The 16,668-nt window shown below is 39.6% G+C and overlaps 1 protein-coding gene and 1 non-coding gene across 2 annotated transcripts; one reads left to right on the plus strand and one right to left on the minus strand.

The window, feature by feature from the left end:
* Positions 1 to 1,105: 1,105 nt before the first annotated feature.
* Positions 1,106 to 1,211, minus strand: LOC120092316 (small nucleolar RNA R71). Its single transcript, XR_005486022.2, has one exon. It is a non-coding gene; the product is annotated as a small nucleolar RNA R71 (small nucleolar RNA).
* Positions 1,212 to 2,494: 1,283 nt separating this feature from the next.
* Positions 2,495 to 15,800, plus strand: LOC120090587 (uncharacterized). The gene is made up of 2 exons (XM_090306925.1): positions 2,495 to 3,322; positions 15,726 to 15,800. The coding sequence occupies exons 1-2, from the start codon at positions 2,495 to 2,497 to the stop codon at positions 15,798 to 15,800; spliced, it is 903 nt and encodes a 300-aa protein (XP_090163051.1).
* Positions 15,801 to 16,668: the final 868 nt, after the last annotated feature.

Below are 16,668 nucleotides of genomic sequence, written 5' to 3' on the forward strand. Positions count from 1 at the left end.
GAATGATATTATGTGGTCGCATATTTGTGTGGATGTCATCTTGTCATCGCATAAATAGGAATAGAGGTTTATGTGTAAACCCTGTAGACTTATCACATAATTATCCCATGCTTTATAGCCTTAGAAGCTGCGGTATTCGTGCCGAGAGGTTGTGTACTGTTGTATGCATGTTGCATGATCGCAAGTATGAACGCATTCTAGGGAGTGTTGGCCGAAACCTTTCTTAGCCTATTCACTGCATATTCATCGCATTTCCCGTTTACTAACTCTTTTCAAACTCCACCACATTTTATTTATTTTCAATCAACCCAATCAAACCAACCAACACCTTCTTTATTTTTACCGGTTACTGCAAAGTTTTCATAAGAAAATTATCAACGCAAACTATTTTCACAAGTCCCTGTGATCGACCCTAGACTTAGCAGAAAACTCTGCAGAATTTACACTTGAATTCCGCTGAGTGCACAATGCAATTCCATCAACGCATATCATCCATATTCCACTTAATAAAATAGCGCATCACATATCTGTCTGAGTAATCCATGCGTTCAACCCTAGACTTACCAGGACCTAACAAGGCTTATACTTGGGCTTTGTTAGGAAAACTTGCATAATCATCACATCCACACACCCTCTTATCGCATGATAAATCACCGCATCAAGTTTTTGGTGCCGTTGTTGGGGATTACGGTATAGATTGCGCTAACATCAAACCTCTTTGATCTTTGCAGCTTTCGACCTTTGGAGTATTGCCATTCCACTTGTGAACGAAGAAGCAAGTGTCATATGAGCGAAGGAAATACTTCTGAGCTCGAGTACGACCAAGAGATTGAAAGAACCCTTCGCATAAGGTAGAGAAACAGACGTAGACGACAGGGAAGAGCTCGTAGAATGGCTGAACAACCTGAAGAACGAGTAACAAATGAAAACAACATGCTGGAAAATCCCATCCTACTAGCAAATGATCGCAATAGACCCATCTAGGACTATGCGTCACCAAATTTGTATGATTTCTCCCCATGAATCATGAGACTAGCATTGGATGGATCAAGGTCAAAATGAAGCTAGTAATGTTACAAAGTATTTCCCTCCCACAGAAAATGCTAAAAGGAGGAAATTAATCACCAATTTTGAACAAGAAGAAGATGAATCATCAGTGACGCATGGGCGAGATTCAAGAGGCTAGTACGTGATTGCCCACACAATGGATTACCTGATTGCCTCTAAATGACGATTTTCTATCATGGACTTAACTCTGCATCGCAGACAGTTGTCAATGTGGGAGCAGCAGAAGGTCTTCTGGACAAAACATATGATGAAGCAAAGAATATTCTTGATTGTATCTCAAAAAACCCTGTAGATTGGCAAGAAAGTGATCAAATAACGAAGCCCAGAGAAGGTAATTCAAGTAATGGTGCCATCTCATCATTACAAAATCAGATGAATGCGATGATAAACTTGCTCCAAGCCATCGAAAAAAACAATTCAAGAGCTCGAAATGGGCAAGTGAATGCGATAGAGCAAACAAGCACCAGTTGTGTCTTATGTGAAGAACCACATTCTTTTGAGGAATGCCCACGAAATCCTCAATCAGTTTACTTTGTCAAGAACAATCATTATTCAAACACTTACAACCAAGGGTGGCGAAATCACCCCAATTTTTCTTGGAAGAACAACCAACAGCAAAGTAGTCAGCCTGTGGCTCAAAGAGAGGGACCGCCAAGGTTCTTCCAGAGATTTAATGGACAACAGCAAGCTAGCATTTCTCAACCACCATCCTCATCATCCCTGGAGAACTTATTGAAGGAATATTTTCTTTAGTGGTTTAATACAAGTAAACTAAAATAGTTTGTTCTTTTTAGCAAATTCTTTAAAGGGCTACCGCTACTTTAAGTTTACTAGCCGCAGATAAGTTAATTGGAGAAAATTATGCTAGTCAAAAAAACACAATCAATACTATACTGATCATCGATGATCTTTTCTTTGTCTCGATGGAGGATCGTCCTCCCATACATCGAAAAGAATGAACCCGTCCTTCAAAACCAAGCTACATCCATCTGCAATTTGGAAATTCAAATGGGACAAATTTCGGGAGAGCTAAACAACAGACCCTAAGGGACATTGCCTAGCTCAACTGAGCTTCCACGTAATCCAGGGAATGTCGGGAAAGTACATTGTCAAGCAGTCACCTTAAAGGTGGAAAGAAGGCGATAGAAGCCATAAAGGAGCCTCACAAGACTGGATCAAATGAGCAACCTGTGATTGAATCAAAGAAGGCTCTATCGCATACTGAATCAAAGAAGTCCAAGACAACCAAGAAACCAAAAGATACGATCACCTCTAAGCCTCCAAACCATGAAACACTGGAAGTAAAACTACCTCCATTTCCTCAAAGATTGAAAAAGAAACATAACAATGAGGCCAGTATCAGCACTTCTTGGAAATATTGAAACAATTGCACATCAATATTCCGTTCATAGAAGCGATAAAGCAGATGCCTGTGTATGTGAAAATTTTGAAGGACATCGTCTCGAAGAAGAGAAGCACGAGAAGATTTGCCACAGTGGCATTGACACAAGAATACAACACTATAATTCCACCAAGGATGCGTGACCCAAGCAGTTTCACAGTACCTTGCTCAATAGGAGAAATATATATTGGCCAAGCATTATACGATCTTGGGGTAAGCATAAACTTAATGCCCCTTTCAATTTTCAAAAGATTATATGTTGGACAGCTAACACCGACAATGCTGACTCTTGAACTTGCCGATAGATCCTTGGTGCACCTTCAAGGGAAATTAAAGGATGTCTTGGTAACAATAGATAAATTCATCCTACCTGTAGACTTAATTATCTTATATTATAAGGCAGATAAAGTTGTTCCAATCATATTGGGACGACCATTCTTGTCTACTGGTCGTGCTCAAATAGATGTGCATAAAGGAGAAATGACAATGAGCGTCAATGGAAAGAAGCTCATGTTCAATATTATCAAGGAAATGAAGTTCCCAAATGAGGAAGGCTTATCTGATTCTGATGATGAACAAACTTGCGTTGGAAATTGGGAATCCGAGGAAGAGAATGAAGAAGGAGAGGATGCTATAGCATCCATTGAGACTTTCCATGTGATAACAAAGATGTTGAAGAATGATGAAATGCTAAATTTGGATGAAGAAAGAAAAGCATATAAGCCCTCTTTAGAGCAACCACCTACACAAAAACTAAAAACTCTACCAACCCACTTGAAGTACGTATTTCTCGGCCAGAATGAAACCTTACCAGTCATCATATCCTCTACGTTACCTGAAGAAAAAGAAACTGTTTTGAATAATATTTTAGAAAAATATATTAGAGCGATCAGATGGACGCTAGCAGACATCAGAGGTATTAGCCCAACGTATTGCATGCATCAAATTCAGCTTGAAGAAAATCAAAAGGGCTCAATAGAACCTCAACACAGACTGAACCCTTTGATGAAATAGGTTGTTAAAAAATAAATCATCAAATGGTTAGATGTCGACATTATCTATCCCATTGTAGATAGCACTTGGGTCAGCCCCGTGTAATGCATTCCCAAAAAGGGTGGGATGATAGTGGTTCCTAACGCAAACAACAAATTGATCCCCATGAGGACCGTCACGGGTTGGCAGATTTGTATGGATTACAGGAAACTCAATGCGACGAGAAAGAAAGATCATTCCCCCTACCCTTTATTGATAAATGCTCGACAACTTAGCGGGGATTGATTATTTTTGCTTCCTTGATGGGTACGCATGTTGGGGTTGATGCCCTAAAGTCTCATGTCCTATAGTTTGTAAACAATACATACGAACATCTATGATTGTTAATATATGATATTTACTTTACAACTTTTTGTTTTGCTCATTTACTTGTTTTAGTTGCTTTACCATAAACCAATAAACATAAAATCCCTGGTTATCTATTTGTGACTCAAGCATGTATATGGTGACATACAAGTGGATCATGTCTTGAGTGATAACCAAAATGGTCTGTAGTATATGGATAAAGGAGGGAAACCTTATCCTGGAAATGCTACGGACGTGGCCCGCTTTGTTGAATGGTCATAAGTGTTATGACTTGTCATAGATGGTCTGATCCTGATCATTCGTGTTGGAGACATGCGAGCGGGGGCATCCTATACAAAGAGTTTGTATAAGACCTGACCATGAAGTGTTAACGTCTCGTTATATAACACCGTTCATGACAGGGACTTCACTTCACTAGGATGACCATAGGTAACATGACCTCAATCCTGAGTGAGTTGGGAACTCCTGCATTGAGGGCGGTCCTTTGATTTGTATGGGTGCGAGTGGCCAATTCGTCGATTCAAACCTACCATTTTGGGGATTCGTCTGATTTGGGAGCTGGGAACTCAGCTACACAAGATGGAATTCACTCCTTCCCGAGGCAGGGGTAAGTAGATAGATGGCTCCTTTAAGGGCTGATTCTGGGGCTTGAATGATGTGGCACCACACACCTTCTCCTGGCCTGAGAGGTGATCACACATAGTTGGACTATGTTGTATTGTTCATTAGAGGAATCAGTTGTACTTAAGGAGTGAGACATAACTACAGGGGCAAAACAGTAAATTGGCCCAACTATACTTACAAGCATCTGTGAAGGTTCATCGTACTCATGATTGATTATATCCAATGGATACAGAAATATTTCTGTGGTAAGAAGAGTTCAACTATTGGTTTTTAGTGGAATCATTGATAGTTAACGGATGGTGAATCTCGTGGCTAAAGAGTTTAGTCAACTAATCACGTACCATTGGAGCTTTGAGCCACAGGTCCATTAGGTCACTTGGCTAGCTTGGATAAAGTCGAGAACCAGTGTTTGGGTTAATTTGAAATGCTCAAATTGACAAGAGAAAGTACAATTATATATGATATAATTGGAATGGCTAATTATATATGATATAATTGGCTAAATGTATGAGATACATTATTTTGGAGGAAATTAGATATAAATGTGATTTATATCAAATATAGGAAAAATACTATAGTAGATATATGATATCAAACTATAAGATATAAATATAATATGATTATATTTATTAAATAAATAAATTTATTAATTATTTAATAATTAACCAAATTTCACGTTTGTAAGTGAGAACATGGGCTGTGAGGGTTAAGGTAACCGGCGGGAAACAAGTTGAAAATCGTTTTCAATTTTTGGAACAATTAAGTTGTGCAAAATATAGCCTGCGCCCTAAAGAGATCGTGAAAGACTGATCGCCGAGAGCCTATACGATAGATTCTCAGTCGTCTAAACGATCATCTAACTCGCGCGTTCTTTAAACGATCGTGTACAAGTTTCCTAAACGATCGTCCATTTTTCCTAAACAATCATGTAGTTTTACTATACGATAAGCGTCCCCACTATGGGATAGTGAAGTTCTTCTCATGCGCGCTTGTCATCTACACGATTTCTTCTCCTCCATCTTCTACCAAACTCACTAGAGCCCACTCTCTGGGTTTTTAACGCCGAGGATACCTGGGTCTCCCTATAGGTGGTGTTGTCCCCAACTCCTTGTTCGTGTACGTTCGGATCATGCAGTATCAGACGAGAGACTCGCTGGGGTGCTGGTAGATCGGTGGAGTTCTTCTACTGCAGTGGGTTTATATATTCGAAGATCATCTTCCTCTGGTAATGAACCCCTTCTCTATGCTTTATTGTATACTGAGCATGCTGTTGTTGAGATTTATTATGCATAACTGCTAATTTAGAATGTATATTGTTTATATTCCGATCACTGTGAAAATCGGAGTAATCTAAACCCACTCATGGAATTCTCATTTTGAGATCCTTCAATTGGTATCAGAGCCAGGTTTCTGATACTTTGATTTCATTTGTTGCAACGAAATAACGTTAACATTCGTGGTGGGTGCATTTCTATGTTGTTTTAAATGTTAACTCTGCTGTGGATGTGCTGGATTAATGGATGTTTTCGGGATGAATTACCTCGGTTTGTTTAAATTCCTTTTACATTTGCGGTTGTATGTAAAGGCTCCTACGTTTTTGGGCATATATAATCGTAATCGAGTCTGTATTCAAAGTGTTTGAAGTCTTGCATCGTTTGTCGAAGTTCTGGATAAAGGTTGCAGCTCTTTAAGGAATGAGACGATCAAGGGTTGATCGCATCGTACAGAAGAAGATCTATACGATCGCTGTCCATCGCATCGTAAAGATGAAGGAGTACGTGATCATGGTTGAATGCATCTGTTGAACGATGGCGTATAGATCAAGCGTTGGTCGTATCGGGAAGACGATCGAGCATGTGATCGCTGAGTATCGTTTAACGCACGTGCATGCTAGACGATTGTTTAGGTCAGCAAGCTTCATCGCTTAGTAAATGACTAAATGATCGTTTAGCATCGCAAGGTAAATCGTTTAATTGCGCCATCGTGTAAACATTGAGATGCTGGCAGATCGCTTAACGTGTGCACATGCTAGACCATCGTTTAGGTCAGCAAACTTCATTGCTTAGTAACTGACTAAACGATCGCTTAGCATCACACGGTAAATCGTTAACCAAGTTGCACGCTAGGTTAAACGATCAGATGCTCGCATATTGTTTAAAGTGCGCTAGACGATCATTTAGGTTAGCAAGCTTCATTACTTAGTAACTGACTAAACTATCGCTTAGTAATTCAAGGTAAATAGTTTACGTGCCATCACGCGTTACACAATCACATAGACGATCAGGCTTCACAGCCTCGTCGTCGTCTATGCGATCATTTACATATGAACCTATCATATAGTGTGCGCTGAACAATTGTCTACCTACTAAAGATTACTACACGATGGAGACTTCCTGGCGGTTCAAGACCCGGTTCGCCTGTGAACCAGTTTGCTCGATGAAAAATGTAATAGATAGGGTTTTTCATTCCCGTTCTTTTAGGTTTAAAGGCTCATCCCGGTCCATTAACCTATTTGTTTAATACATGCGATATATGTCTTCTATGTCATATGGTATGCACATATAGTAAATCCCACCTTAGGTTATGAAATGGTCATGCATCATCTCTTTATTGTAATTGTTATAATTTAGAGAAGCATGATTTTAATTATGAAAGAGCATGCTCATGCATCATATAATATAAGAGTTATATTTATACATTATATAAGCATGTTTGCTTGGTTATTACGCGTTATATAAAAGTTATATAGTAATGACTGGACATTACATGACGCATGACACATAGGTTATTTTATAAATGTTATAAATGCCTAGTTGTGCGCAATGATTTTAGTTGTTTCTTTTTAAAGTTAAAGAGAAATTAGAACAAAAAGAAATAAGAAAGACATGCATGCTCACTTAGGTTTAATTCATGGTTTTAAAATGTTTAAATTTTGGATCACATAGACCTAAGATCACGGTTCTAATATGATTAGCAACCCTAAGGCTTTAATCTTTTAATCAATTTAATAGGATTGAATTGGCTAATAAAAGGTTAAAGTGTAGCAAATCTATCTATAAGGGACCTTTTGTCTAAGGCGGGTTCTGGCTAGGCTGGGGTATTTAAGTTGACGGAAACGTAACACCTCTACCTGGGAACTTACCTGGAAAGGTGAATTAGATAGATTTGATGCATGCATGCAAGTTAAGGATAGTCCATTAAAGTGTTTAAATGTGACTACTTGAACTTGTTTATATTTCATAAAAAAACGTTGTTTATGAGTAGAGTTTAACAAGATGACTTAGACTAAAATCAATAGTCGGATTGTCTAGGTTAATGAATCCCTAGGTAGAACATTCAGTGGGAGGTACTTGGGGCATAAGATGCTACACTTACATCTTTAACCTTTCTCCTAAATAGTCCACACCGTGAGATCTATCCTTGGCCTCGTGGCACCTATGGCATGTCCCCCCAACGGATGGTGTTTGGGTAGGTCAATATCGAGGTGGATGGAGAGAATGTTCATAATAAGTGGGAGCGGGAAGTGCGACAACATATCCCTGGATCTCCCTCGTTAGGTTGAATAACGTTACTGCGCATCGCCTCGAGGCACCCTGGGAGTGTCTCCCTAAAGGATGGCAGTTTTGCGCGTTTCTTTATTTGATCTCCTATAAAGGATAGTGTAACTTAGTCTCTTGTCCTAATCTGTCTTTTCCCTATGGTAAGCGCATTAGAGTGGGACTCTGGCACCGAAAACGAGGGGTTACACATACACGGAATAGTTAAATGTTAACAATTCTGGACCAAAAAATGGTGGCTGTTAGGTTCAGTTCCATGAGTTGGTTTTGCCTAATGGTTGAGAATGTCTCATCCCAGTGAAGGGGCAACTGATCACCCCACCGGTGGCGTTTGTCCTGACTCACTGGTGCATCGTTGCAAAATAGAAGTCTATAGCTTAAGGTACTTGAAACTGTTTTGCAAAACAAATTGGGTTAAACGTGGTTTAGCAAAACTAATCAAGATTTGTTCATATTTTCAGCAACTTTTTCAAATGGCAACAAGCACATCATCTTTGTTAAGTGCCGAAAAATTGACTGGCGATAATTTTTCAACATGAAAACATATGATCCCAATGATCCTAATCATCGAGGATCTCATGTTCGCTCTCATGGAGGCTTGTCCTCCTATTCCAGCTCCAAATGCCGCTCGAAATTTTTGGGAGGCATACGAGCGATGGACAAGGGCGAATGAGAAGGCCCGAGCCTATATCTTGGCAAGTCTTTCTGACGTCTTGGACAAGAAGCATGAGCCTATGATATGAGCTCGTGAGATCATGGAGTCCCTGCTGTGGATGTTTGGACAACCGTCTGAACAGCTTATGCATAAGGCTCTTAAATATATATTCAACTATAAAATGCAAGAAGGCACCTATATTCGTGAACATGTGCTAAAGATGATGGTCCATTTCAATGTGGCGGAGGTGAATGGGTCTACCATCAATGAGGGCAGCCAGGTTAGCATAATCTTGCATTCTTTGCCGGAGAGCTTCCTGCACTTTGTTAGCAATGTGATTCTTAACAAAGTGAAATATAACCTTACAAATCTCCTCAACGAGTTGCAAACATACTAATCTTTACTGAAAAGTAAGGAGAGGCAGAAGGGTGAGGCAAATGTTGCTACATCCTCAAGGACGTTCCATAGAGGTTCGACCTCAGGAATGAAGTTTGCACCTTCTACTTCTAACTCTGCAAAGGGGAAGAAGAAGAAGGGTGGTAAGGGAAAAGGGAAGGCACCTGCTAACCCACCGCCTGTCGCCCCGAGGAGACGTCCACCGTTGCTAAAAGAAAGTGTTTCCATTGCAATAAAGATGAAAATTGGAAGAGGAACTATCCTCGGTGTCTGAAGGAGAATAAAGCAGCCAAGGCGGATAAAGGTAAATATGATTTACTTGTACTTGAAACTTGTTTAGTAGAAAATGATGATTTTGCCTAGATAATTGATTCAGACGCAACTAACCATGTTTGTTCTTCTTTTCAGAGGATTAGATTCTGGCAACAGCTGGAGGCTGGTGAGATGACAATGCGAGTAGGCACCGGGCACGTCATCTCAGCTGTGGCAGAGGGAGGGATCCAGTTGACTTTACAGAATAGGTTTCTCAATTTAAATGATGTATATATTGTTCTTGAACTAAAAAGGAACCTTATTTTTGTAAAGTACTTATTGCAAAGTAAATACACTATTTCTTTCGAATTGAGTAAATCGTTTATTCATAAAGATGGTGTCTTTATTTGCACAGCCAATCTGGAATCAAATTTATATGTGCTAAGGCCGTTAGCCATTAATTCCCTTCATAATATTGAAATGTTCAGAACTTTCGTAACTCAATCAAAACGTCAACGAATTTCTTCAAAAGAAAATGTTCAACTTTGGCATCTACGTTTAGGGCACATCAATCTCAATCGGATTGAGAGATTGGTGAAGAATGGACCTCTAAGTGAGCTAGAAGAAAATTCTTCACTTGTGTGTGAATCTTGCCTTGAAGGTAAGATGACTAAACGACCTTTTACTGGAAAAGGTTTTAAAGCCAAGGAGCCTCTTCAGTTAATACATTCTAACCTTTGTGGTCCTATGAATGTGCGAGCCCGGGGTGGCTATGAGTATTTTATCAGTTTTACTGATGATTACCTGATGACGGGAAATTAGATGTCAATTACTCGACAACTAAAATCCCTTGGACGCAATATGCGATGAAAGTTCTTAAGGTATGCGTTGATAGTCATGCGTCGATGGTCATGCGTTAGAATGAATATGCATCATCAAATGTATGCGATGACCATGCATCCTGTCACAAGTTTTCTTCCGCTCATGCCAAGTATAACGCGAATGCCAGTTTCTCGGGTGATCCGAGGTCAAACTTAAGGACTTGTAGTTGGATGAATGTGGTAATGTGCATGCGGCGGTTAAATAAAAGAATGGATGGGAGGTTGCTATTGATGAATTGCTGATAGGTATGATTGATGATGTTTTATGCTCGAAATGATACGATACTACTGCTAGATATGCGTTAATTGTGGATGTTCACGTAGTATGCCATGTGTTGTCACAAGTTTCCTTATGATGGAACCAAGTGTAATTCCACCGCAAGTTTCTCAGTGTGATCTGAGGTCGAACTCAGGGATTGTTTTAGGTTATTGTGATATGTTCATGATATATGCGACAAGGTTTTCAATCTTTAAAAATGTATTTGTACAGGTATATAAAGTGCGATAAAATAAAGTAAAGCAGTAAAGATGCGTTAATAAAATAAAATAAAATAAACCTAAGCTGGATGATACAAGATATAAGCTTCATGTTACAAGATGCTGGGGTCAAGGCTAGCTATGAAAGTTATGCAAAGATGTGGAATGCGGCGACAAGTCTTATGAACATAATAGAAAGAGAAAGATAAATAATATAAACAGCGCAAGTTCTCAATTGCATTGAAGCTAGAAATACTGTTCCGCTCTTCTCTTGGCGTACACCTTTTAGTGATTGGCCACGCTCCCACATGTTTGTGGTGAAACAGAGAATAACGTAATGAACGCAAGGTTGCTTCCATGTCTGGAAGTACAACTCACTTTAGTTAACGCATTCTACCAACCCTCTCTTGATAGATCAGAATGGCATCTTCACTTCTACTCTCACAGGTGAAGATGTCGTCTAGCATGCCTTAGCTAAATGCATTTTATACCTTTAACACAGATTAAGTACTTGTTTGATTCATATTAACTATCAGGGGATTAAAAAGACATCATGGAGAAAATGATTAATGGAGGAACGGAAATAGACAGAGAATGGTATATAAAAGCTATCAAAATATTTAATATATCTATTAAGCGTTTGATACATGTTGTGTGAATGAAAAGATAAAGAGAAAGTGAAATACAACAATGAAAGAGATAGAATAGATACAAATAAGTGCCAATGTCTTGCCACTGATTCGATAGAGATCTGCTTGTCGGATATGGTGGATTTGATGGTAGGGAGAGCTTCCCTCTCAGGTTTCCTCCACCGGTAGCAGAGATCTATGCACAGAGCTTCCGATCGGGTATTTGGCAGAATAGATCTAAGATTCACCTCTCGACCTTATCTCGTCTTCTTCCCGGATTTCTTCATTTAAGCATTCAGCTCAGCCTTTTCTCTCAACAGTTTAGCAGCACTTAGCCCCGTATCAAGTAGCATGAGTTTTCTCTGAAATTTATGGGGTATTTATATGTGCAGGTCTTTGACTCCGACCTTGTGGTCCCCACTGATGGTTATGGTAATTTCGAAGATGGAGGGATATTATTCCTTTTGTTATGCAATCAGACCGTCAATTCTGCACAACCGTTGGTTGTACACGTGTTTCAATCATCCGCTTTTACGTTGCTCAGTTGCATCTTTTGATCGTGGATTTGCATTTGATGTTGTTTTTATTGCCGCATGCGGTTGAAAGTCAATTTTGGATTGATTGTCGCATTGCGCCATCAATGCGGTGTTCTTCTCTTCATTGTTGATTGACATGCGCAATGTGACAGAGATGCGTTGATCAGTTTCTCGTGAGCCTTGAGCGCAAGCGGTGACTTGGTTTTCTGCAAAACAGAGTAAAATTCGGCTTGTCCTCGATCTTTATGGTGTTAGTGGGTGTAATTGCGATCATTTATAATTATTGTAATTCTAAGCTAATCTTCATACAATTGGCGCATATTTACTAACTTTTAACCGCAATATCTAGATAAGGTGGCATAAATAACTTGTATTTCTACAAGTTATTACACCCCCAAATTTAGATATATGCTTGTCCTGAAGCATATCTTCTACGAAGGCAATCATGCTTAATTCCTATCCTCAATTTTTGCGATGATTTGTTGCTCCGAATGTTACACTTAGGCACATTTCTTGACATCGTACTTTCCTTTTATCCTTGCTAATTCTTAGCAAGCCTTACTTTATTCTTCTATATGACAAAATTCTGCTCAAAGATGCTTTTCTCATTTTCAAAATAGAATGTTTATCTCTTCTTTGTCAAAACAACTTGATGTATTTAAATGTGGTGAGAAAAAATTTGCGCCATTTATTCACTTAGAGACTATTGATCACGGTTACACTCTTCGTTTTGGCTTATCCCCTGGGTGTCATGCGGACATCCAACTACGGTTGTGTGCCAATTTCAACTTTAACTCATGACATTCAGAGGAGTTGCCTCTTGCATTCTATTATTTTTTTGTCTTTTTTCATGCTGCATTGTTCTTGGAAACCCACCTTCGTTTTGGCTTGCTCTTACGAGTGTCATACGAACATCCAACTACGAGCAGGCTCCTTTCACAACTAAACTCTTATCAGGTTAGGCCAGTTTTGAGGTTTTCCCTTGCGCTGACATTCGAGTTTTGCATAATTTTTTTTTTAAAAAAAAAACAGACGAATTTTCTTATATACTGCATATTCTTGATCTCATCTGCTCATACCTTCCCCACCCCCAAATTTAAAGATGAGCAAGGTCCTCATTGCATTGTTTTGAGAGATTAGACAAACATTTAGAAGAAAATTGCAAAAAGAAGGTTTGAGCAGAACTTTGAAAGATAAAAGGTGAAGTACTACCAAACTAAGTATTAACTAAGTTTTAGTCAGAAATTACTAAGTATGGGAAATGTTTCTAAGTATAAACATATAATACATCATAGCAACGCAATGAAGATCATAAAAACAAAAGATTAAGAACATTACAAAAATTGACAACGGAAGATAAAAAAAAAAAAAAGGCACAGGCAAAAAGTAGAGTGAATCATGTATTCTAATTTTATTGAATATTAACAAAGTGTACAAATAAGTATAATTGAACGCATTACAAAAATTTTCTGTTGCCTGTACAAGAGTCAAAGAATTTGATTAACTTACAAATTTGATTAAGAATGGTGCATGATTTAAAATTCACACCATGCTTCCAATAAACGCAGATACATTTTTTTCGAGGACGGGCAACACGCATACATCCCCACAACACACCCCTTAACTAAATACATTTCTCGAGGATACCTCAACATGGTGCATTTAACTAAGGATGGGCAAAAGACATAGACGTGCGCAACACACCCCTCACCGTAATGCATTTGGGTGTACTGGATGCACAGTGTCGCTTGGTACCACTTACTACACCCATCCTCTCCTTGTTTACTTTCCTTTCTTCTTAATTCATCAAAAATGTCAGTCGAAAAGACCTTGCGGTGATTTTTCCAATCATTCACAACAATTATATGACCATTGCTACTAAATTTATGATATGGAGAGACATGCGAAATTAAATTGGAAGGAAATACAAAAACATTAAAGACTGATTCTACTAGACAGTAATTGACGAAATTTAGAAAACGGTAAAAGAAAGCTATAAAGAAAGCAAGTAACATAGGTAGGAAGGTCAATTGTAAGAACTTCTTAGAGTTACCGCAATCGCTTTCCCTACAAGCGGTTTAATCCTGCTTGCCCAAGTCAATGGTGTCCATGGCCGATCGAAGTAGCCTCCATAGTACGGCTTGATCCGCTGACCATTGACTTTGAATGCGCTGCTCCCATTTAAAGTTATTAGTTCTACTGCACCGTGAGGAAAGATTGTCTTGATTCGGAATCGCCCAGACCAGCGAGACTTCAACTTTCCTGGGAACAATCGCAAACGCGCGTTGAATAGTAATACCTGTTGACCATCGATGAATGTCCGGTCGTTTATGTGGTCATCATGCCATTTCTTTGTTTTCTCCTTATATATCTTAGCATTTTCATAGGCATCCCTTCGCCATTCGACCAACTGATTCAATTGCAGCTTCTGGACTTTCCCCGCACTAGCTAAATCAAACATAAGCTTCTTGCATGCCCATATCGCCTTATGTTCCAACTCAAGTGGCAGATGACAAGCTTTTCCGAAGACCAGGGCGTACGAAGACATGCCAATTGGTGTTTTGTAGGTAGTTCTATAAGCCCATAGTGCTTCATCAAGCTTAGGTGACCAATCCCTCCTGGCATTATTAACTACCTTCTCCAAGATATTTTTGATCTCTCGGTTAGAAATCTCTACCTGCCCATTAGTCTATGGGTGATAACCAGTTGTAACTCGATGGCTGACGTTGAATTTAGTCAACAGGTTGGCAATTATGCGATTGATAAAGTGAGAGCCCTCATCGTTGATTAAGGCCCGTGGCGTCCCACAACGAGCAAAAATATTCTTCTTCAGAAACTTCGCCACAGTGGCCGCGTCATTCTTGGCACATGTGATGGCCTCAACCCATTTCAATACATAATCAACTGCAACCAGAATATATTGATGACCTTCGGATTGTGGAAATGAGCCCATGAAGTCAATTCCCCAAACATCAAATAATTCAACCTCTAAGATTGACGTCAATGGCATTTCATTTCTTTTAGACATATTCCCCATCCTTTGACACCTGTCGCATTGCACAACATGAGCATGGGCATCCATAAACAGTGTTGGCCAAAAGTAGCCGTTGTGTAAGACTTTTGCTACGGTCCATTGCCCCCCAAAATATCCTCCATATGGGGACTCATGACAGAGCTCTAAAATGTGCTTGGCTTCATGCTCAGGAACACACCGACGTATTATATGATCAGGTCCTTGTTAATATGGGATGGATCGTCCAAGAAATAAAATTTGGCGTCATATCTTAGCTTCTTCTTCTGCTAGTATGTATAATCATCTGGCAGTTGACCGCAAACTATGAAGTTTATTATGTCTGCATACCAGGGAACATTAATGTCTACTGCCATCAGCAGCTCATCGAGGAATCTTTCCTCGATATCCTTTTCTTACCCTTGAACCTCGTAATTTTCCAATCTTGACAAATGATACGTGACTTGGTTCTCGGTGCCCTTCTGGTCTTTAATTTCTAGGTCAAACTCTTGCAAGAGCAACACCCACCATATTAGCCTCGGTTTTTCATCCTTCTTCATCATTAAATACTTAATCGCAGAGTGATCCATATACACCACCACGTTTGTTCCGATTAAGTACTGTCAGAACTTCTCCAGTGCAAATACCACTGTGAGCATTTCCTTTTCTGTGGTCGTATAGTTCTCCTGCGCATCGTTCAGTGTTTTGCTTGCATAATAAATAGGATGCAATACCTTATCCTTGCGCTAACTCAAAACTGCACCCACAGCATATCTGCTAGTATTGCACATCAACGTAAATGATTGCGTCCAATCTGGCGCAATCAAAATGGGTGCGGAGATGAGCACATCTTTCAATGTGTTAAATGCTTGGGTGCAGGTGTCATCAAAATTATACTCGCGGTTAGCTTCGAGAAGTGCACTTAGGGGTCTTGCGATCTGGGAGAAGTTGTGAATAAATCTTCTATAAAACCTCACGTGTCCCAGAAAGCTTCTAAGTGTTTTTATGTTCACATGTGGGGATAATTTGGAAATTGCATCGATTTTTGCCTGATCAACTTCCAATCCTGCCTTGGAGATTTTGTGACCCAGAACTATTCCTTCTTCCACCATAAAGTGACATTTTTCCCAGTTCAAAACAAGATTTGTTGCCACGCATCTCTTCAAGACTTTTTCAAGGTTAGATAAACAGAAGTCATAATTACTGCCAAACTCTGAGAAATCATCCATGAATACCTCGACTGACACCTCCAAGTAATCTGAGAATATTGCCATCATGCATCGTTGAAAAGTGCCTGGTGCATTACAGAGTCCAAATGGCACGCGTCAAAATGCGAACGTACCAAATGGGCACGTAAAGGTTGTCTTGTCTTGGTCCTCCAGCGCAATTGCTATTTGGTTATACCCTGAATTGCCATCAAGAAAGCAGAAAAACTCATTCCCCGCAAGTCTGTCTAACATCTGATCAATGAACGGGAGTGGAAAGTGGTCCTTTTTAGAGGCCAAATTCATCTTGCTATAATCCGTGCAGATTCTCAACCCCGTAGCTGTCCTTGTGGGAACCAATTCATTCTTGTCATTAGTGATGACTGTCATCGCTCCTTTCTTCGGAACACATTGCACTGGGCTTACCCAACTACTATCAGATATCGGGTAGATGACACCTGCGTCCAGCCACTTTATTATTTCCTTCTTTACATCCTTCTTCATGGCAGGGTTCAAGCGGCATTGCCTTTCTACTGATTCATTCTTTCCTTCTTTCAGACAAATCTTGTGCATACAATACGAGGGACTGATTCCTCGAATGTCTGCCAAGGTCCATC

Source organism: Benincasa hispida, chromosome 11, assembly GCF_027475165.1.
Source record: "Benincasa hispida cultivar pf3 chromosome 11, pf3_genome.v1.1, whole genome shotgun sequence".
Lineage (NCBI taxonomy): Eukaryota > Viridiplantae > Streptophyta > Magnoliopsida > Cucurbitales > Cucurbitaceae > Benincasa > Benincasa hispida.

Excerpts from the sequence above, each read along its gene's own strand:
- LOC120090587 (XM_090306925.1), top strand. The coding sequence starts at position 2,495 with ATGCCTGTGTATGTGAAAATTTTGAAGGACATCGTCTCGAAGAAGAGA. Across the intron at positions 3,323-15,725 it reads TACCTGAAGAAAAAGAAACT|GTGTCATCAAAATTATACTC; the intron begins GTTTTGAATAAT and ends GCTTGGGTGCAG.